At 42.2% G+C, this 24,365-nt stretch overlaps 1 protein-coding gene across 14 annotated transcripts in view; it reads right to left on the bottom strand.

Moving 5' to 3' along the window:
• The window catches only part of TENM1 (teneurin transmembrane protein 1), a 395,160-nt gene that overhangs the window by 170,718 nt on the left and 200,077 nt on the right, over positions 1-24,365 (bottom strand). For 9 of the 14 annotated variants that reach the window (XM_081180104.1, XM_081180105.1, XM_081180115.1 and 6 more), the window contains 3 exons: positions 23,128-23,220; positions 17,759-17,997; positions 1,882-2,034 (listed from right to left, as the gene is read on the bottom strand). In XM_081180104.1, the coding sequence (XP_081036230.1) occupies positions 1,882-2,034; positions 17,759-17,997; positions 23,128-23,220 (485 nt within the window). The remainder of the gene's footprint in view (positions 1-1,881; positions 2,035-17,758; positions 17,998-23,127; positions 23,221-24,365) is intronic. The other 5 variants (XM_081180116.1, XM_081180117.1, XM_081180107.1 and 2 more) reach the window with 2 other exon arrangements.

The following is a 24,365-nucleotide window of genomic DNA, read 5'->3' as shown; positions in this document are numbered from 1 at the left end:
TTATCAGACATGGATCCCAATCTTATGCAAGTTTATTTAGAAGGAAGTCCCACTGAGTTAAATTAGACATATTGTCAAATAGATGCTCATAGGATCGCAGCCATAGTCTAAAACCATAACTACACTGACTTGGGAGTAAACCTCAATGAACTCAGTCAGATTTACTTCAAAGTAAACTTATACTGTTGCCTTATACTGTGTCAGATTATTTCACTATCTAGCATGGTCTACACTAGCCAATGTGGTACCCTCCACACATTGCTTGACTACAGTTCCCATCATTGCTGGCCATTGGCTGTGCTGGTTAGGCCTGATGTGAGCTGCAGTCCAACAATATCTGGAAGGCGCCACAACATACTAAGGATTAAACCTGGGACCTTCTGTATGCAGAGCAGGTGGTCTTCCATGCTTGCATAAAATTGGGTTCTGTGTCTGGTATTTCAAGAAGCTTCTCTTTTGTCAAGTGATGAGCTTTCCCAAACAGCAATGCTTATTATTCTCTTGACATTTTCCTGTTCACTTCAATGCACCTTATATAAAATAAAGTTTTAAAATGTATTCCTACTATAAATGCGTTATCCTGCTTTTTACATCATTTTTGAGCATACTGACAGCAAAGACAGACTCCTAATCACTGATTGCTCATGGCTTCAAGAAATTGAAAATCTGAGCAGCAAAGCACCAATTATCCTCCCAGTGAAGTGCCTGTGTGAAGATCATCACTGATTCCTGAAACAATCAATCTCATTATGCTTCCCTGCTAAGCACCAGCCATCAATAGGATGTCTCGATTTTTTAATCATAGTGCAACCTATTAAAATACTAACATAACCACATGCCAGAGTGTTCAGAAATGCCACCTTAAAGGAACCAGCCTCTGTCAATGTGCAAAATTTGATTGCCATCATAATTTCTCATTAATGAGTACTTATTCCTCCCATGATGGGGGACCATTCAAACATGTCAATTCCCTTTCCACCATCACCAGTCTGATTTGATAGCATCCAGGAAAAAAGCTTCTCTGCTCTATTCAGCTAAATGTGTAAACTAGCACATAATGATAAATGATGCTCAAGACTTGGTGCAAGATACAAGTACCACCAAGCTCCTTTGAAAGACCGATCAAATTCTCTAAGTCCCCGGGAAGAGAATTTGGCAACCACTGTGCTTTCCATAAATAGAGTTAGAGTTCCACAACTATGATACCTCTCCAGTAACAGAGTTTGGGTTAATTAAGCAAAACAGCAAAAAATAATCTATACTTATTCCCCTCTGATACCCTTTCTGTGCTATGAAGGAACACAAGCTGTCAAGTTATTTCCTAGAAGAGTCAATGTCAAAATGGATGCCTAGCAGAGCAACTTTTATTGCTAAGCACAGTCTAGAACAACAGTATAGGTGACTGCCTCAGTTCGGTAATAGTATCATGTAGAACAGGAAAAGCAATGTCAACAGCTTAAATAAGGAGTCAACAAACTCTTTAGGCCAATGGGCATATTTGAATTTTTCATGTTGTGAGTGCCATTTCCCCTGGTTCCTTCTCTCTCCTTTTCCCCAATCAGTCCCTCTGCCACCCTGCCCAAAAGACAGAAAGCAACAAAGCGAGCAGACATGCAAGTAGCTTTTCCAAGGAATCTGGGTAAAAGCGGGATACAGTATAATTAATCTGAAATGGAAAATTGGAAAGTATCACTTTTGCAATTTCCTCCTTCAGCTCTATGCATTCAAGGGAGAAAGAAGTAACCATCCTCACCGCCTCATGACCGGGGGTGGGGCAGTGAAGGGAGAAGATGCAGAGGCTTCGTGGGGACGAGGGGAAGACTTCAATGTCGTCATGTTTGTGACCTCTGACTTAAGCATTTGAAAGAGAAAGGGATGTACCTTTTCTTTCTGTTTTATCAGAACTTTTCCCTCCGATGGGTGAGTAGGTTGTGTCCAGGAACTCTGTGCCTTTGCTTCCTTTACTGACTCCATTTTCATAAAGGTGCCCTCCAACAGGCTGTAGCTGCCAAGTTAGGCCAAATAAATGTACTGCTGTTAAAGGAGAGGGTGAGAGGAGAAGAAGAAAAAAGACGCACAATTAATTTATGCCCACCTTTATTACATGAAGAAAAAAGGTAGTGGGGAAGCTTCTGCAGAAGTCAATTATTGTGTTTGGAATAAATTGGAATTCTAAGTATGCTAATTTCACCTTAAACTAAATGTTTAATTAGTTTCCGCACTTTTCTTTTGGAGATCAGCCAATACTAGATGATGAATTTCCTCGGCAATTAACAAAAATGCTTGCAATTCAAGGGACAAAGGCTTTGTAAGTTATATATATTGCATGGAAAGTTGTAACGCTGAATGTGTGGGTGAAATTACACACTCTGCTGCAACCTTTTCAAACCTGGTGGCTGTTTCGCCTATGCAAATTGAAGCTAGAAGGGCACAGTATGCAGTAAAATGGTTTGGGGAGGGAGTGGAGGAAGGATGCTTAACTCTCCCATCACCCACTGCTTCTCTCCTCACTACCACTCCCTTGTACAAGGAACTCTCCCGCCAACATCTAAAACATAGGTTTGGAATCGGGGCTGGTAAGAGCCAAGAAAAGGATTAAGCAGTGCTCTTTTTTCTAAAGCTTCTGAGCTTCAAATCCCGGCCCTGGTTTAAACAGAAGAAGCAGAATCTGCGCTTTCATCCTGCATTAAACTGATTAAAATGTTCAGAATTAGAGTGGGAAATGTAACCCCCTTTTAAAAAATGTATGCAGATAGGTAAAGGTAAAGGGACCCCTGACCATTAAGTTTTCCAGCCTGCGGTTCTCCATTTCCATGTCAGTTTGGCATTCATTAAAACAATAAATAAGTCCTCATGAGAATTCATCGCTATTTCAGTGCAAATTTCTCCTAATATGCACGTGTTTGTATTAAATTTTGCCCAATACACATTTTTGCAAATCAATTTATCCCTAAAACAATGTAGGTTATTTGTATGTTATTTTCACAAATAAAATAACATTTTGGTACACGCTACTTGGTTGGAAAATTGCACAACTCAGAAATGTTTGAATTTCAAAGGATGGCTGTGTTTCAGGTCTCTTACACTTTCAGAATGTGAAATAGGTAGGTTTACCTTTAAATGCAAACTGATGGAATTTATCCCTTATCCTTGGGTAAAGGTTGAAACAAACAAACAAACAAAAATTCCTTCCAGTAGCACCTTAGAGACCAACTAAGCTTGTTATTGGTATGAGCTTTCGTGTGCACGCACACTTCTTCATATACACCTTGGGTAAAGGTATTATTTTGGCTTCTTTTTGCAGAATACAAAACCCTGAAAGCTGTTTTCCTAAGGCTATTAATTTCAGATGATTCTGGGTATACTGGCACACAACAAACCCATTTATCCAAAGGCTGCCTAGTTCCAAGCTGAATGCTGCTGCTGCTTCTCCATGTCAATATGTCTGGAAAATGTGAGATGGAGAGGAGTGTGTTTGTGTAATTCCCACAAGAAATCTCACCAAAATTAACAGTTCTTGAGTCCAAGAGGTTCTGAGAGGAAGCAGTCACTGAAATCTCCCGGCTTCAAGAATTGCAATTCTGGCAGTGTGTTTTTTTCCTGGGGGGGACGCAGGGGTACGCATACCCGTAAACATTTTGTGAATCTAAGTTTGGCCTCATTGAGGGGCAGTATTTTAATATGAGTAGGAAAATGAGAGTACCCCTAAACGTTTTTAAAGAAAAAAGTAGATAATCCAGAATGATCCTCAAGTCCAGCCAGATGCAAAGTTGTTCATTATGATGAATTTATTTAGTTCCATTACTGACACAGAATCACAGTCTATGCTTCTCTGATTTGTCCTTGAAGAAGAAATATGACTAGCTGGTTGAAGCCAGCAAATGAAAAACAACAAAAGAATGAATGTTGCCATGGCAAGCTAACCCAGGAGACGACTTGTTCTGCAAACTATTTCATTTTACAGTACAGACAGACTTATAGGTTTGTTTACTGCAATAAGCTGAGAGGGAATGGAATGGAGAATCCTGGAATAGGGCTGCAGATGTTTAGAACACTGAATAGGAACTTCCATGACACCTTTTTGTTGCACGTTCCACATCTAAAATAGTAGGCCACTCCCCTTCCCAGGGGGGCGGGGTTGCAGGCAGGTCATGTTCTCTCCCCGTGTGCAGCGGGGGGCGGGGCATGGTGATGCCACCTGCGTCACTGTGAGTCCTGGCCATGTCACGCCCATGTCAGGCCCCGCGGCCAACAAATCCGGTCGACCGGGGGCGTGGCTTACCCAATTTAAACCTCTGTGCGGCCGAGGGCTCCCTCTTCTTCAGAGGTGGCCCTCCTATTAGCCAGAGTGAGGCAACCACCTCAGGCAGTAGGTTGTGTCATTTTAGGGGGTGAAACTAAAATGACACAACCTACTTGCCTGAGGTTTTTTGACATGAGAAATTAAAATCTGCTATTATTTTTGTGATTGGGCAACATTTAACATGGCAAGTCTACGTCTGATGAAGAAGCATATAAACTGTTCTCAGAAAACCAAATAATTTTAATTTCACCTTCTGAAAATGTCAGGTAATGCTTAATAATAATAGTAATAACAACAACTACAAATACTTGGCCATCATTTTGATTATTTATTTGCAAAATTTAAGTAAAATGCACATTTTACTTACCAAGCAGAACTAAATTATACTAATTTAACCGAAGTATCTTTTAAATTCCCCTCATTTTTTGGATTTTGGAAGCTGAAAAATTCAGCACACCCTAATGAGGAAGAATGTTGTTTTAAAGGCACCCCATTCTTGAGAGCAATGGATGACCTCACAGTGCATATGGCTTCCTAAGCTAATACAGTGGTGCCTCGCAAGACGAAATTAATCCGTTCCGCGAGTCTCTTCGTCTAGCGGTTTTTTTGTCTTGCGAAGCAACCCTATTAGCGGCTTAGCGGATTAGCGCTATTAACGGTTTAGCGGCTATTAAAGGTTTAGCGGATTAGCGGCTAAAAGGCTATTAGCGGCTTAGCGGCTTAGAAAAAGGGGGGGAAAGCAAAAAAAATTCGGAACACTGGCAAGACGTTTTCATCTTGCAAAGCAAGCCCATAGGGAAAATCGTCTTGCGGAGCAGCTCAAAAACGGAAAACCCTTTCATCTAGCGGGTTTTCCGTCTTGCGAGGCATTTGTCTTGCGGGCACCACTGTACTAGCAACATTCTCGGTGCCAAGTGGAAAATAAACTAAATTGTCTCAGAAACTAAAGTCAATCCATAGGTAAATTTATGGCAAAGATGCTACCCAAACTTTATTGCTTTATTAAAAGCCATTATCTGAGACTGCAGAGGAAGGCACTGATACAATGCTAGCATCTGGCACAGGCTTAGCTACTGGAAGATAGGAAGATGCCTTATAAAGCAGGAGGGCGAAACCTTTGGCCCTCCAGATGTTGCTGGAATACAGCTCCCATCAGCCCTAGCTATTGGCCATGTCAGCTGAGGATGATGGGAGACATAGTTCAGTAACATCTGGAAGACCCCCACCCACCACCCCCACTACAAAGTATCAGATCACTGGCCCATCTAGATAAAACACTGCTCACACCAAGGACATGGTACTTCCTGTTGCACCTACAAAGGTCTCAGCAAATATCCTCTCAATAACCCACAATATTCCTGCTCAGTTCCTGTTTGAACTGCCTTAGCCTCTCCTACATTGAGAATGCCCTCTTAAACCTCATCATATTTCATGGATGGCAGAACTGAGTTCCATCCCTCGATTTGGTTTAGAATAGATGAGTGGTACAAACAGCTTCTCTCTATAAGTGAGGATGTTAGTGGCTGATGTAGGTACTCTTTTAGATGTTGCAGCTGTTTTATTTTGCCAGGCTCACACGACAGCCATTTTGTGTAATTCTATGCCCCCACAACAGGGCCCTTTCCTTCTAACTAATAATCTCTCATTCTTCTTAGCAATTCCTTTGAAGTTAAGTCCCTGCCTCCATCAATGAAATGTATTGAAGTGGAATGGGCAATGTGGAAGCGGATTAAACCAAAGGGTAAGATAGTAAATATTTTAAATGAATGAATGAATACATTATCAGACACTGCTTCATTTTTATGGATTATTTTTTCAAACTCACCCCCCAAGGCATGGATGAAATTTGGATGGTGAATTGCAATGTTTGGTTTTGCACCCGAACCAATCCGTACTGGTGATAATCATTTTATTTGTGCATTGGCAGAGCAGATGTGATGAGTCCCATTCTCTGTTCTGCCCCCGTTATTCCCTCTTCCAGGTCAAGAAGGACCTGTGTGTCAGTGATTGTGTGTCATTTTTACGCGCCTAAAATGGTCGCTTCTTGTAATTATAAATCTATCTTTAGGTGTCACTAGTTTGTGGGAGATTCAAACACATGCCAGACATCTAGGTTTGTACAATTAAAGTAGATTAAATTGCTCTGCCCCTCTAGTACAACAAATATACCTTTTTAAAAAAGAAACAAACATAGTTTTGTGGCTAGGAATGTGATAGGGAAATGCACTAAAAACTGCAAGATGAATGGACTGTTAATAGGAAAACATATAAACACCCTGGAAACAAATAAGGATGAATGCTAACTAAAAAGTAGACATTATCTGACCTCTGTGTAAGCTTTGTGCAAGCAAAGCAGGATGAATGCTCAAGAAACAGAAAGTGACCTCTTCACACATGTACATTTGGTATGGCCCTTTCCAGGTTTTTGCCTGCCCATTGTGTTTGTCTTTCATTTGTTCTCCTATGTGTGTTGCCAGTAGAAGCCACAATTCTGTGGGTACTCTAGGTGGTGCACAAAGCACCTAAAAGCTCCCTAGAGGTTGACGTGCCAATCAAACTTCAGTTTTGCGCTCTATAAATTTCAATTAGCAGTACTGGGGGTGGTTCAGATTCTGGGGCAGTGCTTTTGTCCAGCAGAGGGTGTCACAGGGCCAGCCTACTTTCCCTTTAAAGCAAACTTGGGTCTCCAGCTGTTTTTGGACTACAACTACCATCACCCCAGCTAGCAAGACCAATGGGGAGGGATGATGGAAACAGTAGTCCGTGAGCAGCTGGGGACCCAACCCCTAAATTTTACCTGTCATCTTAAGATCTGAGTGGGTTGCTGTGCTGTTACTCTTAATGTGGTGATTAAGGTAGCCAGACACATAGAAACATAAGAAGCTGCCTTAAACTGAGTCAGACCACTGATTTAACTAGCTCAGCATCGCTTGGCAGGGGTTCTCCAGGATTTCAGGCAGGATTCTCTCCCAGCCCCACCAGGATTGAACCTGGAGCCTTCTGCATGCAAAGCAGATGCTCCACCACTGAGCTATGGCCCTTTCTCTACAACGTACGAGAGCTCAGCAACTGAAGTATGCAACTGCATTATGCTGCTTTTTATTGTTTAATGAAAAGAAAACCTTGGCATGTGTAGATAACATATTATTTATCTTTCAAATGGTGTCATATATTTGGGAAAGAGACCTGCAAAACTGCACATGGGTTATGGTTCTCGCCGTAGTAGTAGTAGTGCATTTTTATTTTTTTATTTTTGCAGATTACATTTTGTAAACTGGATTAACCCACCATCTGCTACAAAGCCAATGATTAAATTGAATTTATTCTTATCTACCTTCTGTGTAAGCACAGCTTGTCAACTTGTGTTCTGCAAAGTTTGGCAGCGAACAAAATATGAAGCTTGGCTGAAACACAAGAGACTCCCTACAGTGGATCCATGAATTAAAAATAAAACATAAATCAGTGCAGTATGTATTTATCAAGCCAACGTGACTTATCTTCCAGGTGAGTGGAGGAGATGGAACCGGTAAGAAGAGTTTCCAGCTGAACAGCCTGGGCCAAGTTGTCCAAATGAGTTCTCCTGGCAAACCATATTACATTTCCCTTAAACTAGGAATTATAATTGGGAAATATCACAGAAAGGCTGGATTCTTGTAAACTAAGTCTGCTTGTTATTGCATGAGAGGATACTTTGCCCAGATCTCCTCAAACCTGGGAGCCAGCCCTGCATAAGATGAGCCCTGTCGCATCAGGCCAAAGACTACCTAGTCCACTACTGTAATCTTATAGCGGCCAACTAGATGACACTGGGAAGGCCAGAAGCAGGACCTGAGCACAACAGTACTCTCTTCCCTTGAAAATTCCTTGAAAATCCGAGCAACTGGTATTCAAAGGCAAATTGCTGCCTTCAACCGAGGTAAAAAGTTAAAGGTAAAGGGACCCCTGACCATTAGGTCCAGTCGTGACCAACTCTGGGGTTGCGGCGCTCATCTTGTTTTATCGGCCGAGAGAGCTGGAGTTCTGGGTCATGTGGCCAGCACGACAAAGCCGCTTCTGGCGAACCAGAGCAGCGCACAAAAACGCTGTTTACCTTCCCGCCGGAGCGGTACCACAGAGCTTAGGACTTGCCGATCAGAAGGCCAGGAGTTCGAATCCCCGTGACGGGCTGAGCTCCCGTTGCTTGGTCTCTGCTCCTGCCAACTAGCAGTTCGAAAGCACATCAAAATGCAAGTAGATAAATAGGTACTTCTCCGGCGTGAAGGTAAATGGCGTTTCTGTGCACTGCTCTGGTTTGCCAGCAGCAGCTTAGTCATGCTGGCCACATGACACCGGCTCCCTGGCCAATAAAGCGAGATGAGTGTCGCAACCCCAGAGTCGGTCACAACTGGACCTAATGGTCAGGGGTCCCTTTACCTTTACCTTGGGTTAAGAACTTAATTCATTCTGGAGGTCCATTCTTAACATGAAACTGTTCTTAACCTGAGGTACCACTTTAGCTAATGGGGCCTCCCGCTGCCGCTGTGCCGTCGCTGCGCAATTTCTGTTTTCATCCTGAAGCAAAGTTCTTAACCTGAGGTACTCTTTCTGGATTAGCGGAGTCTGTAACCTGAAGCATCTGTAACCCAAAGTACCACTGTATTAGGAAATTATTCTGATTTTTTGGCTGGGAGTGGGGAGGCATACCTGTTATCATGGTGGAGAGAGCTATCAGTTGCTACTAGCCATGATGGTTCTGCTCGGCCTCCATAGTTGGAGGTAGTAATGCTTCTGAATACCAGTTGCTGGAAACCCCACAAGGGGAGGAGTTCTGCCCATGTCCAACTTGCAAGATTCCCACAGGCATCTGGTTGGCAAGTCTGAGAACAGGACACTAGACTATTGAAGATGAGAGGCGGAATGAGACAGGCTTGCAAAGAACCATGGATGTCTGCCTTTCCTGCTGTGACAAGCTCCTTTTCCCCCTGGTCTCCCAGGACAAGGAGAGGCATGAAGGAGGAGGAGCAAAGGCAGGCACACAGGCACACTCTCAGATTGCTTGGGGAAAACCCCAGAGGAGGGGACTCTACTAAAGAATTAACTTCACTTACTGCTGGCTTGCTCCTGACAGTAGGACCTAAACCAATGACTTCAAGTTACAAGAAAGCAGATTCCAACTAAATATCAGGAAGAACTTTCTGAAAGCAGGAGCTGATCGACAGTGGAACTGACTCTCGCAAGAGATTGTGGACTGAAGGTATTTAAACAGAGGTTGGATGATCATCTATCATGGATGTTTTAGTTGAGGCTCTCATATCGTAGGGAGTTGTGCTAGATGACCCTTGGGGTCCCTTCCAATTCTGCAATTCTTTGATTCTGTGACTAGGTAGGTCATTGGCCAGATCTAGCAGACTTTTCCTATGTTTCCAATTTTGCATTTTCCTTTCCTTCATTCCTTTTTATTTTATTTGCCATCACTACAAGTTGTAACGGAGCTCCTCTTTGCCCCTGCCACCCTCCACTACAAATGCCCACTCCAAATAATGCTAGGCCAGTGTGTAGCAATTTCCCAAGGAGACATGGGGCGGGGGAGGCACTAGCAGGAGTTCCACAGCAACCACCAGTGGAAACAGAAGAGGTAACAAAGGAAACACCACTGATTAATGCCCCTCCAATAATTATACATAATGCTCCCCATTGATAAATCATCAAAATGGTTTCCCCCAAATTCATGGTATGCATTGGGGGTAGGCAATTTTCAGGAGAGGAGAATGATTTTTTCCTTAATCTCTCAGATAACCTGCTGGAAAAGAGTACATGGCAGGATATATATTAGCTGTCATTTAGCCCATTATAAGCACAAAAGGCATTTTCTTGACCAAACTTTCTGAAGCACATTAATATTTGTGTATTTTTATTCTACATTAACTTGAGGACTTTTTTGTGTGAAGAGAAGATTCATAAATACAATTAGTGGGCACTAGTTGTAGGAAGTTGCTCTAGTTTGCAGAGCACATTTTCCCCTTGCATAGCTCAGCTGCTATGGTCCCTTGTGATATTCCATTATTACAAGGTTATATTGCCGTTATTGACCTTTATTGAGACGAACTGGGAAGATGATCTTTCATCTAATTGCTATGCAACTAATTGAATTAAAAACTGGCAGCCTATTCAGCTCAGTGTGGTAGACTGGGTGCTGACGTTGGACAGGAAGAGCAACATTCATTGGAAGACCTTGGGCCAATAATTATCTTAATAGGCAAGTGTGGGCCAATAACAATCCCCCAATGTAAGCCATATCACAGGATGGTTATCAGACTGAAAAAGGAAAAGCTATGTATTTGTTTAAATATATATATTGCTCTCAGCTTTTGGGATAAATCAGATGTAGGAAACCTTTGGCCTTCCAGATATTGTTGAACTACAACTCTGGAGAGCCCCAGCACACATGGCCAGGGATATTGAGAGTTGCACTGCAACATATGGTGAGCCAAAGGTTCCCCATGTTTTGGATAAATGTGATCATGTATGTTCTAAACCAGATTTCCCCAATGTGATGGCCTTCAGATGTTTTGCAACTCCTTCCAAACCCAGCCAACATAGTAACCAGCAGTCACAGATTGTGAGAGTTGCAGCTCAAAACACTACGAGAGCATCAAGGTGGGGAAGACCCTTGCAAACATATGCACTGACCTTTTCTCCAAGTGTGCCATTCCTGCAGTATCCCAACATAAAGATCACTTTTGTGGTGTACTCAGGTACATCAGCAAATGCAGCCGCCTTAGCACTTAACTGTCAATTGCACCTCTACCCACATACATTTCCCAGGAAGTAAACTCTGTGGGTATATCCACAGGGCTTTCCTCCAGATTAAATGCAATGATGGCCTTGTAGCCTATGCTATTTGCTGTGATGATGGAATATTTGCTGTGGTGCTGGGCTTAAGGCTCAAAGGCCTAAGACCAGTCATGGATCAAGCACCAAGTGATGATTTGTTAGGAGCTGACAGATCTGTGTGGAGCTCCCTTGCGTGGTGTTACAAATGAAAGGCAACTGCCTTTCATTTGTAGTTTCGGCAGCTTCTCAGTGGAGCACATTCATGCCCTGGACAGACTCCACCTACTGGTCACTGGATTCTCCATGGATGGGTAGGAGTATAAGAGTGCTTCCTGCCTCAGTTGTGTCTTGTCTGAACGACAAGGTCTTCCTGAACCCTGATGTGGTTGTATTATTTTTATGGTTATTGTTTGGCCCTTTCTCCTGGTTTCCATTCCAGACTTGCTCTTTGGTTCTCTTTGTCTTGTCCCATGGCTACTGGTTCTCAGCGCATGGCTCACCCATGATCCAGCCTTGAAGTGACTATCCACACTGCAGCAGTATCTAGGGACTCCAGGTGCAAAAGTTAAGTGCCAAACAACTAGGGATGAGGGAGAAATTCAATTCAGTTCACATTTAAGGGTGATCCTATCTAAGTTGCACTTCCCAAAACAATATGAGAACTGAAACAGCCATCGCTTGAAATCCACACTTCTCTGAATTCTGTGATGCACCTCTAGCCAAGTAACTAGCATTTACCATATTTTTCGCCCCATAGGACGCACCGCCCCATAGGACGCACCTAATTTTTTTGGGGGGGGAATAAAGAAAAAAAATTTCCCCTCCCCAGGCACGGGGGAAGGCGCAGGGGAAGCCCAAGCTTCCCCCGACCCCAGCCCCCAGAACAGCCTGCTATCTGCAAGCCTAGGCAGCCGCGTCGGTCTCCCCAGGCTTGCGGAGAGGTGCGCGAAGCCCGGGGTCGCTCTTCAGCGTGCACCAGGCTTCGGAATGCAGGCAGCTCCGTGCCACCCTCCGGAGCCCCACGCGGCTTCGCGCCGGGATCCGGGGGGTGGCGCGGAGCTGCAGGAAGCCCTGGAGTGCAGGCAGCTCCGCACCACCCTCCGGAGCCCCGCGCAGCTTTGCGCCGGGATCCGGAGGGTGGCGCGGAGCTGCAAGAAGCCCTGGAGCGCAGGCAGCTCCACGCCATGCTCCGGAGCCCCGCACGGCTTCGCGCCAGGATTGGGAGGGTGGCGCAGAGCTGCAGGAAGCCCGGGAAAGCCTGCATTCGCCCCATAGGATGCACACACATTTCCCCTTCATTTTTGGAGGGGGAAAAGTGCATCCTATAGGGCGAAAAATATGGTACTAACGCTTGCATAAAAACCACACATTTTAGTGAAAATAACCTACACAATTGCATTGCTTTAAGGGGGATAGCTTTGCAGATATGTGTTTAATGGGCTAAATTGCTTACAAACGTGTGTATTAGGAGAAATCAGCAATAGGATCCTGATGAGGACTTAATGGAAAAATATTGCAAGCTGATGTGGAAATGTGGAAAATTGAACTTTGGACTGGAAAGAATGAGTAACTGGGAGAAAATGAAATTGACAGATTTGCCTATCCCTACACCATCTTTGGCATTCCCTAACCCTATCCTGACAATGAGGCAATGAGGCACCACCATTTTAAAGGTCCTACAGTAGAATCCATAGAATGTTTGAGCTCTGCAATTCATTTCCAGCTCCACTTAACAGTTATGTGGAGGATAAACACTCAGGGCTGGTGGTTATTTTGCCAAGCATAGGATATGGTGTATAAAGTACAATCCTTATGCAGGTGTACTCAGAAATAAGTTCCACTCTGTTCAATGAAGCATTTCCCCAAGGAAGGGTACACTGGATTGCAACTGCTTAGTGCAATCCTGTGTATGTTTATTGGGGGGGGGGGGAGTCCCACTGCAATCAATTAGGGTAACATCTCAGTAAGTGTGTTTATGATTGCAGTTTTGGATGATTAAACCAGTCAGATTTATTGACTGAAAATCTTCTGATTGGTTAAAGCGTTACTGGTTGATTGGATAGCAGTGGATCATGTTGTTGTTGTTTTAAAAAATGAATTATTTAAAATTACAAGTATTTACAAAAACAGAAGTTTTTAGGTGCCTTGCCATACAAGATGGAAAAACTGCTTCTTCTAAGGTAACCTTTGCTCTGAAATGGGTGTACAGCATCTAAATATTATGGGTTGGATCCAGACTTAGTCATACTTAAGGACATAGGAATCCCACTGGATCAGACCAAAGGGAAACCTAGTCCAGCATCCTGTTCTTACAATAGCCAACTGCTTAGTAGAAATCAATGACTAATTCAGTGGGTTTACTCTAAGTAGAATTAAGTGTCAATCCAGCTCAAAAAAGCCTGTCTTTTAGTTTAGAATGATTGTTTTATTCTTATGAAAATTTATCCTGATACAATCAATCAAACAAAAGCCAGATGATCAATTGACTAAGATAAGGTGATGGCTTTAACAGAATGGCTTCTCCTTCCTTTTCTTTTTCGCTGTAGCAGGGCATACTCCTACTTGTGTTACCAGCCAAGGCAAATTTTTAAGATTGTGTTAGATCCACAGCATTAAAATGCTTAAAAGATTTCCACAGGAGAGATAAATTTCTCTCAGCCACAAGACAGACACATGAAAGGGATTTAAACTACAGGAAAGTAATTTGAGATCAGATAAAACATCTTAACCAAATGAGGAGTTAGCCAAATAGAGTAAGGTTGCCCAGGGAAGATGGAGAATTACTTTTCCTGGATCCTTTTCATGAAGAGCTTGGATAAAGATTTAGTTTAGGCACAGCAAATCCCGCCTCAGTTACGGGATTGGATTGAACTAGATTATCTTCAGGGTTCCTTTGCAGCTCTTCAATTCTATGTCCTGACTGACTCTTAAATATTTGACTCTGAGAAATTACACATACTTGTAGCATCTTTCCCCTCCCCCCTCACTCAGCAGCTCTTCTAACTAGTAAACGGAAAATGTTGTGCAAGTGAATGGTGAATTTCAAACACCACATCAGTGGTGGGGAACCTCTGACACATGGGTCAAATGTGGGTTTCCAGTGCCAACTGCTCCTTGGGACCATAGCTGTCAATTTTCAGATTTGAAAATAAGGGATCAGCAGCCTCGAAAATAAGGGATCGGCAGCCTCACCTGTCCCGGGGACAGTCTACGGGATATCTAACAATCCAGGATAGCAGCGGGAAACGGCGCTGGAATAAGGGAATTTCCCACGAAAAAGGGAAGCTTGACAGCTATGCTTGGGACTCTCTCCAGGCCATGCCTCCATGCAGACAAGATATATTACCAGAGTTGAAGGACACACTGCAGCCCCCAAACACGCTCAGGGTTGAAGCAGAGGAAAGTTCTGAGGGTTAGCAATTGGGCCCCTCAGGCTGTCCAACTCTGATGTAAAATATCAGCCACAGGGAAATGACAAGGACTCCAGGGGTAGAAAAATCCCCCCCCCATGCAGTTTGTACTGAGAGGGAAGAACAGTGTCCACCAATACAAATGGAGGCTTCCCTCCTGATGCAAAGAGAACTTTGGAGAAGATTTTTGGTGGGACCACAGAAAGCTTAACCTCCCCCCGCAAGCTAACAATTCTGCGAGCCCCATGGATTGATCTATTTAATTAGAATATTCACTGCTTCATGAGGCATAATTTGAAAGATTACACCATCCGAAATACAAATGAGAGTTTGACCTTTCAGGATGAGCTGGTCAGTGTTAGGGACTAGATAACCATTAGGAAGCAACAGGGCGTTTTGCTTGCCCTTTCAGAGTGGCAAAGAGGCTTTGTTAAGCACCTGGTAGCATCTAGCATACAAAACAGCATCTTCTTCCCACACCTATCAATCAGTTCTGAGGACAAGAGAGGAAAAGAAGACCAAACATATACTGCCTAGGACAGGTTAGGCAAATGGATCCCCATGGGTGTGAGTACAAGAGAAGACATTTCACTCCACAAATACTGCTTTGCTTTCCATAAGGTGTCTGCCCTTTTAATCCTCCTGGCATCTATTCTATTTCTATGAGTTGAGTTAACATTTATTTATTCTCCTCTATTCTAGCATGAGGATTTCTGAAAGGTGTGAGCAAATGATTAATTACGGATCAATTCATAATGACCAACCCTTTGATACTCTCCTTTGGAGCCTATGAACAAAGCAAAGATGATGAAGTACAGCACTGCAATAACAATAATATAATCATCATCAACAACAATGGGAACCTAATTAATCTTGCATATTCAAACTTGTTTTTTCAGACTCTGTTGCGACCTACCATGGCTTGTTGTATGAGTGAACCCTACAGTAGTTGATTTCTGATCCAGCCGAAAAGTTTGCAGAAGCTCATTTGTTTTGTCTTAAAGCAGCCCTTGCTAACCCAATGCCCTCCAGACCTTTTGGACTATGTTCAGTCCCAGCCAACATTATGCTGCGGAGGTGGGGACAATCACAATTTTGGATTAAATGACTTTGGTTGATTACTACAAACAAAGTTCTTGCTTTAAACATCTGCAGAAAGAGGTAACGCAGTTCTGTCCTATTAAACATGGAGGTGTATTTATGCATTACTGAAATAATGGTAACACTTACTGCAATAAAACATGCTACGTTTACTCCAATATATAATGTACACTGCTGTTATGTTTAACATGTAGTAAGTTAACAAAACACAGACAGCAGAAAGGACCCCTATGATTTGTTGCTGGAAAAACTATGTTTCTGCCTCCAGATGTTTAAAGGTAAAGGACCCCTGACAGTTAAGTCCAGTCGCGAACGACTCTGGGGTTGCGGCGCTCATCTCGCTTTACTGGCTGAGGGAGTGGCATGACTAAGCCGCTTCTGGCGAAACCAGAGCAGCGCATGGAAATGCTGTTTACCTTCCTGCCGGAGCAGTACCTATTTATCTACTTGCACTTTGATGTGCTTTCGAACTGCTAGGCTGGCAGGAGCAGAGACCGAGCAACGGGAGCTCACCCCGTCGTGGGGATTCAAACCACCAACCTTCTGATCGGCAAGCCCTAGGCTCAGTGGTTTAGACCACAGCACCACCTGCATCCCATCTCCAGATGTTTACATATCTGCAGAAGTCCTGTTCATTTGCCTGAATAGTAGGGATGGCAGGGGCATGAACACAATGTTGCAATGAATGTGGTCTGTTCAGACCATCACATGTCAAGCATGAAAATCTGAAGGTTATAAGGTTGTTTGATTGAATGCATTTAGAAGTGTTCCTTCAATTGGAAGCCTTGCCATATCTCTCCTGAAGAAGAAGCCCCACCTGCAGGTACACTGCAGGCAAATCTTCAGTGCTTCCCTCCATCACGATTTTAAGCTCTGGAACCTGAATCTGGACTAAAGCTAAGTGGCAACCAAAGTTAGGACCATTTCTGCCAGCCAGTTCTTATGCACAAATGTAACTTTAAAAAGGAGGAATGCAGACTGACTCTTGTTGTCAAATAAACATCCAGTTGATAGAACTTAATATCAGCTCAAGAAACAAAAGAATGCTTCCCTTAACTAGGGAAAATTGGTGAATTTGGAGGAAACCGGAGAACTGCAGCAATGAAAACCAGGGTTTGGCTAAAGCAGACATAGACTGTATCTACAAAGATGAATCATTCTGCACTTGCTGTTTTCCCATGTTTCCCACACTGCATACTGCAGGCGGTCAAATTTCCTAAGTCCAAGGATCATATTCACAATACATTTATTATGGAAAACCCTGATACTGCTTTATGACCTCCATTGTTTTCCCTAATCCCATCCACACATCACAATGCTACCTTCCCTGTAGCCAGGGAAAGGTGGAAAATATTGTTCATGATGCACAGTGGAATTGCATCTTATGTGGAGGTTAGGGTCCAAAGCCAGAATATAAAGTGAAAATTGCATATAGCTTAAATTACCTTAAATTACCTCTCCAGTCTGGGTGCAAGGTGCTGCTACTTGTTGCAGAAATACTTCATTGCATTGAGCTTAATTCCTTTATATGCAATTTTTATGCATAATTTTGCATATAATTAGTTTTATTGGAAGAAACAATACCTATCCAACAGTGGACGAGAAGCTTCAACATAACCAGGTGCTTGATGGATGAGGATGCCCCGTGTGGGCAAAGCTCTGTCAGAATTGTGAAATCTCATGTATAAATTCCTCCATCTCTAACCACCATGAAAACACCTGATTTGGTCCTAATATCTTGTTTTATTTTTTTGCTCCCCACTCCCATTCCTCCTCTTGCCCCATATCTGCCATTTTTATTCTGTAGGTCTACTCTAGTAACTGCTAGTTTGGACCATATTCATAAATTCTCATCCATGGAAAGTGAGAGTAATGACAAAGTTTGGGGAGAAGATGAACTGCAGTGCAATCAAACAATGCTGCACATTACAAATACTGGGCAGAATGGAAAATGATGCTGCCTTACATCCCTAGCTGTAATCTTACACAAACTTACTTGTGAGTAAACCTCACTGAACTCAATGGGACTAAATACAGATAGGATTGCACTGTTAATTGCCCTGCATAATACTCATACAAGCAGATTAAGTGGAAAAAATATAAGAGCACCAAAATGAAACACAAAGCTTACCAATGACATATGCAAGCAGCAAAGCCAGTGTGACTGTAATAGCTGTTGCACTCAAGGCAGTACACTTCCAGTTGCAGCATCTGTAAGGTTTGTTAAAAGAGAAAGCTGGTCTAGAAAAAGTACTTCTAGGAAGTGGCCTGGGAGGCGGCGAATAAACAGTATTGGAAGTTAAAGGGTAATTCTGACTGGCGGCACTGAAGATAGCTGACGAGCCAGATCCATGCTTAAATAGGAAATGCCTAGGGAAAGAAGACAGAGAAGCATGTTGTAAAAGCAAAATTAATGTCTGCACAAGAAAGAACACACCCTGTGGTTTAAATACCCTTTGCCTACATGAAATACATGTGCACTAGAGCAGCTTTCACAAGCTTGGTGCCTTCTATGTGTTGTTGAACTACAACTCCCATCAGCTCCAGTCAGCATGACCAATGGGCAGGGATGGTGGGTATTGTAGTCCTACAATATCTGAGGACACCAGACTGAAGAAGACTGATCTAGAGTAGGTGCCATTGTAAACAATACAATCCTAGACATGCATACTCAGAAGTAAGTCCTACTGTGTTCCCAGGTAAATATGTTTAGGATAGCAGTATAAAATGCTCCTTTTGGCCTCAGCATGCAGTTTCAATAAACATAAGCTGGAATCCATGCAATATTAGTGTGTCTTTTCCAGACTGTATCTGACCACAACACAGCACATGCATGATCTCAAGCTGTGAAGGATTCATCATTGTAGGAATTTTGAAAAGGCAGTATCAGAGTTCATAGGATTCCTAGATATACACAAACAGAAGGGACAAAATGTCACAAAGACCGTTGATGATAAGAATCTAAAGAGTGCTGTTTATTCTGCCCATGCCACCGTTTCTCAATGATGTGTTTTAAAACATGAGAATGAATTTTCACAAATAACAGATTTGGGGGCAAGTAGCATTTATGAAGCAGATGCCCCCAGCCTTCCCAGGTATGAAAAGGGGCAAAACATTAAGTGTTCCAATTGCATATGAAATTTTGTTGTGTTTTCCTGCAAAACTCTATTCAACACAGTTACAGCCTGATCCTAATCCTTTGGATGGTAAATGAACACATTCTCAGAGTGGGTTTGGACTTTTCACCAAAGTTCCTCCAGCTGCTAGCTTGGCATCTTCCACAGTTGGCTGCCAGGTCACTTGTTTGCAATGTCTTAAAGCCCTCTTAGAATGAAACACAGAGACCACAGCACATATGGTAAACTAATTTAAATTTAGACACATGTATTTCACAATATATTGTAAGGAGTTACACAACGATTGCTATATATGTGTGTATTCATCTATTTCTCTGACACATTACATGCACATACACATCCTACACATGCACACATACACAGGTACAGATAACAGGATAATGGAATCTTGAATGTCTAACCATGTGGAGATGCACTGATTGAAACAATTCATTCTTCCTTGGCCCAGATAAAACTCTGCTGTGCGTAATTCTAGAAACATGTGTGCAAATCCACATGAGGTGAAGCAGAGCCACAGAGCAATGTTCCCAACACTGGTGTCAATGCTGCTTACTTGGACAGGATGGGGGCAAGGCTGGGGCCATATGGATGCATCAACAGGGGTGCCACCACATATCCGGCACCTCTATTCGCACACAACCGTGCCACCCCTTGCTGTGATGTGGGTGCCGCAGAGGGTGCCTCTGTGGCTCCACCACCCATTATCCATGCTGCTACTGACAACCATTTGTCACTACTCATTTGCCTAGATTTTGGAGCATGCCAGAATAACCTGATGCAATCAGTGTTCATTTATAAAATATGTATACTATTAGCGCTGCCGCCACCCCCACTCCCCAACAACCCTGCCTTCGACTGAGGAATCCACAAAGGCAGTCAACCAAACTGGCAATGGCAAACGTGTCTTTGGAGAATCTGGTGAATGGTTGTCCCAGAACAAATCCAGAGATGGGACCTTATCTCTGACCTTGTGCTGTGCACCAAAGGTATTAAGAAACAGTAGGAAGTCTCAGGGCAACATCACAAATGAAATCTGCTCCCCTGCTCCCCTCATCTTCAAATTTGTGCTGAGCTTCAAAGATGCTTGGCAGCAGCAAGAGGCTTCAGTGGTTCCAAGTAAAACTGAAGCCTTAATGTGACCTCAAGTTAGACTCTGTCCCAAGACCTCTGTACATGAGATGTGGAGGGTTGTTGGAGACCACCAAAAAAAAAAAAAAATGGCTCTCTAAAAAGTGTTGACAGAATTTATGGATTCATGCCAAGGAAGGAAATACTTGAAGCTTCTCCCAGCACTTTATTTCTCTGCTAGGAAAAGCTTCACATATGCAATCTAATTGTGTCATGCTGCACTTAAAAGTCAAGAGCAGTGGGAGAAAAAAAGTGTATAAAATTAAAAATATGTGTGTCTACACACAAACACACACACATTTTATATACAAATAATATAACTAATTTGTATTTTTTTTAGCCCTAGGCAACAGCTATATATTATTTATGTTTATTGGTGTGTCCTTGGGATAATGGGGATAGCAATGGCAGGGGATCACACGCAAAAGTTCAACCTAGAGCATAATTTTCCCTTAGAATTTTAAAGGAGCAATAGTAAGAACCATAGCTCAGTGATAGAGGACCTGCTTTGCATCCAAAAGGTCCCAGGTTCAATCTTCGGCACCTCCATGTAAAGCTAGGTGAGACTCCCATCTGAAATCCAAGAGAGCCATTACCAGTCAGTGTAGACGAGGCGTGAGAAATCTTTGGCCCTCAGGATGCTGCTGAACCACAACTCCCCATAATCCCTGGTAACTGGCCATGCTTGCTGTGGCAGATGGGAACTGCAGTTCAAAAACATCTGGAGGGCCAAGGGTTCCCCCCACCTAGTATATACTGGGCTAGACTGATCAAAGGTATGGTTTGGCACAAGGCATTTGCTTTCTGGAGTTAGTCTGTTTATTCAGCTGCTTCGGCTACCAATAAAAATCAAAAAATCGCTATACACATGTATATAGATAATCATAAGAGACTACAGTATATACTGCTATCTCCTGGGGCATTAACCAAATTATATTACTATTTGATGAGCAGCAGATTAAAATGAAAAACTGTAACCAAAACATTTGAATATGCAATGGTGCCCAAAGCTTCCTGGCATATTTGGGTGTATCTCCTGATTTGGACAACACATTACACATTTTAATAACTAACTAATAAAATAACTAATTTTAATAACTCAGTAATTGGCTAAAAACAAGGCAGTGAATGGACTGGTTTTAGGCTGACTTGACAGCCTAAATGAGTTAATGTTGACAAAGTACAATGCACTTTCTAAGTAAGAAGGGTTGATCTTACCCTTCATTCTGCATATATTTATCCTTCTTTCATGTGGTGCCAAATTTGACATGTGGTGATGATGTGCCTATATTAATAAAGGAAATATTAAATGGGGGGAAGTGTGTGATGCATCTGTTGGAGGTCAGCAACCTTTCTAGGCCCATTAGCATTTGGAGTCTTAAGTGAGTCTTATGAGTACCACCTGCTCTAGGCACTTCAGAAGAATAAACATTGAAAGCCACAGAAGGCTGAAAGAGTTCCTTCTTCAGCTCAATTTATTTTTCGGGGGGTGGGGAGAATGTATTTACCTACCTCATTGCCAAATGAGGTAGTGGTGGGAGGTTGAAAGATTTCATGGGTGTAAGACGATGGCATCCATAGGTACCACACTGGTGACCTGTGATCTAGGTGCATCAGTGTTTGGTTGGAGACCATGAGTTCATACCAAACTTCAGGTGTTTAGATTTGGGGGACAGGGGTGAATGGTGTTAATATTGCAAAATATTCATTTATCCATATTTTTATCAATTGGTTCATAAGGCCAGGAAAAGATAAAGATATGGCTAGGCCAGAAAAAAAACCTGACATAGACATTGCATCAAATTTGTTTCCTGTTCCTCTTGAACATGGCAGCTAATCTGTGGGCCTCTAGTCTAGCCCCCTGCAGGAATCTCAGCTAAAGCATCCATCACAGATGACCATCCAACCTCTCCTTAAAAACTTCCAAAAGAGTCCATCACCTCTCAATGGAGTCCATTCCCACTGTCCAACATGCCAAGCCAAACCATGGGAGTTCACATGCTCATGCTAAGCACTAGGGTTTATGGAAGCTGGGAGTCTAACATCTGGGGGCCACATGTTCCATGTTCCTGAGTTAATGTGACAAGTCATATTTTTTAGAATGTGGCTCCAAGGCAGTGGCTGCAGTTCATCAGATCATCACATCTTACATTGGAGCTTCCCTTGTTCTCTTATTACTCAATGGAATAGGGGGAAAAACCATCATATAGCTTAGGGCCTCTGTAACAGTAAATGAGAAACATGTATTTGTAAGTTGAATTATTGTCCAATATTCTCAGATTGCACATCTAGATCTAGACCACCTTGCTGGTTTTTCAGAGCCCTTAGACTTCCAAAATCGGTCTATGTGTACTAGGCACATACAATCCAGAATTCTAGCCTAGAATAATATTGAATATAGTTTGGGGTTCTTAACACAGTCCTACTGGTTTCTCCCTTTGTAAAAATAAATATCTAAGGGATACATAGATGTTGATGGAAAGATTTATGTTGGCTTCAGGGTTGGATAAAGAAAATTCTTAAGCATTGTGGCTCATTTACCTTAGATTTCCATCCCTACTGTTCAGGAATGGATGAGAGTATCAACTTCAGTTTGTCATTTTTCCAGTGTTCACTTAAATTTGTTGCATTTCCATATCAGTTTCAGATTATTATTAAAGTCCTCATGAAAATTCATCAGCATTTAAGTGTGTATTTTTTATAAGCAATTGTTTCTAACAGCATGCATTTTTGTAAGTTAATCTTTACTAATATATGCATTTTTACAGACACTTTTGCTTATTATATGCATTTCTGTATATCCTTTTTGGTTGGAGAACCGCTTCACAAAATTTGCTGAAGTGAAAATTTTGAAGGATAATTAAGGATACTTTTTACAAACAACTGTTTCTAATATAATGCATTTTTGTAGGTTAGTCTTTACTAATATATGTATTTTGAAGGATAATTAAGCTTTAGTTTGCATGTTGTTTCAAGAAGTTCAAATTATGTAGTTTCCATTTTAAAATGCAAAGCAAACATCTTTCCCCTCCCCTACAATAGTTGAAAGTTGTTTACAAAATCACACGAAGTAGTCAGTGAGACCATGTGGTGAACCTTATCCCCAAACATGTTGCTATCAAACTGTACATCTTTCCCTTCTGACTTGAATGCTCTTTCCTTTATCTTGTGGGCAGAAGTCCTAGGCCCTTTATGTATAAAGTAGCAAAATGCTTTTGCAAAAAGAGGGTCTTACATTTCACTTGGCACGAGGGAAGAGACATGGTCCTCCTGATTTCTGGTGGAAGGCAATTCCACAGCCGAGGGCCAGCAAATCCCCCACTGACTTCTGTGGGATCAGGATCAGAACCCCAATGTGGAATAAGGAAAAAGGATATAATAAATTCTTGTTGGTCTTTTTTTATTAAAAAATGCTTTAACAGTTTCTGGATAGAAAATGGCAAAACTGTTTTAATTCCCCATTTTCCTTTTAAACAGAAAACCTATTGGATTGTTGAACATTAACATGAATGGCTTGACATGCACAACACAGATTACTTTCTGCGATGCACAGCTCAGAGAGACCATTAGAGTACAAAAGAGGCAACAAAATGGTAAACTCAAATCTGTTATTAAGGCTATCACAATAAATAGCTTGCAATAATTATGTTGATTCATTGCTGAATGGTAGTTCAAACACAAAAAGAATAGTACTAAAATGACTTGAGAAAGCATGTCGATCTAGAATTAATTTTGATGGATATCTTTTAAAATATAGATTGTCAATGTGCAGTTAAGAAATTAAATATGTATGATTTCATATGTATTATTTTTTAAGGAACTCTAAGATGACTATGAAACTGCATCTGCTAATTACTGGAAATAACCTATTAGAGAGCTCTTGGTTTATTATAGTGCAGATATTCTATTGTAAAGAAAATGTAAGCTACAGTATTCTCAAAATTTCTTAAACATATTGGTGTTGTAAGTTCTTTTGCTAGACCAGCCATGGCAAATGAAAGATGTTAGGGCTTATCCACACTTCCTCTTGTCCTGCTGCTTTTCCCCGAGGAAAACCACTTTTTAGCACTCAATCAGAGCAAATGGCAAGAGCGGGTTTTGCCTGGGAAGGAGTGGGGCAAGGGGAAAACCGCTTGGACCTGTACCTAGAAAGCATGGGTCCAGCAAAAGAATTGCTCAGATCCATGCTTTCTAGGCACAGGACAAGTGGAAGTGTAGACAAGCCCTTGGAGCCCACCCATGCCAGGCAAAGATGACAACAGAATCCAGGAAAAGAGAAATAACATATTGTCATACGTACAAACCTTTTAACAAAACATAATTGGCATAAAATCTCCATTAGGGAACAAGTACCACATCAAAATATTGGTGTGTCTGGTTCAGTATTGTCCTTGTGGACCAGCAGCAACTTTCCAGAACTTTCAGACAAGGGATATTCCCAACCCAACCTAGAGATTTCAGGGATTGAACCTG

This window comes from Podarcis bocagei (genome assembly GCF_964188305.1).
Source record: "Podarcis bocagei genome assembly, chromosome: Z".
Classification (NCBI taxonomy): domain Eukaryota; kingdom Metazoa; phylum Chordata; class Lepidosauria; order Squamata; family Lacertidae; genus Podarcis; species Podarcis bocagei.
This window is presented reverse-complemented; position numbering and strand designations above follow the sequence as displayed.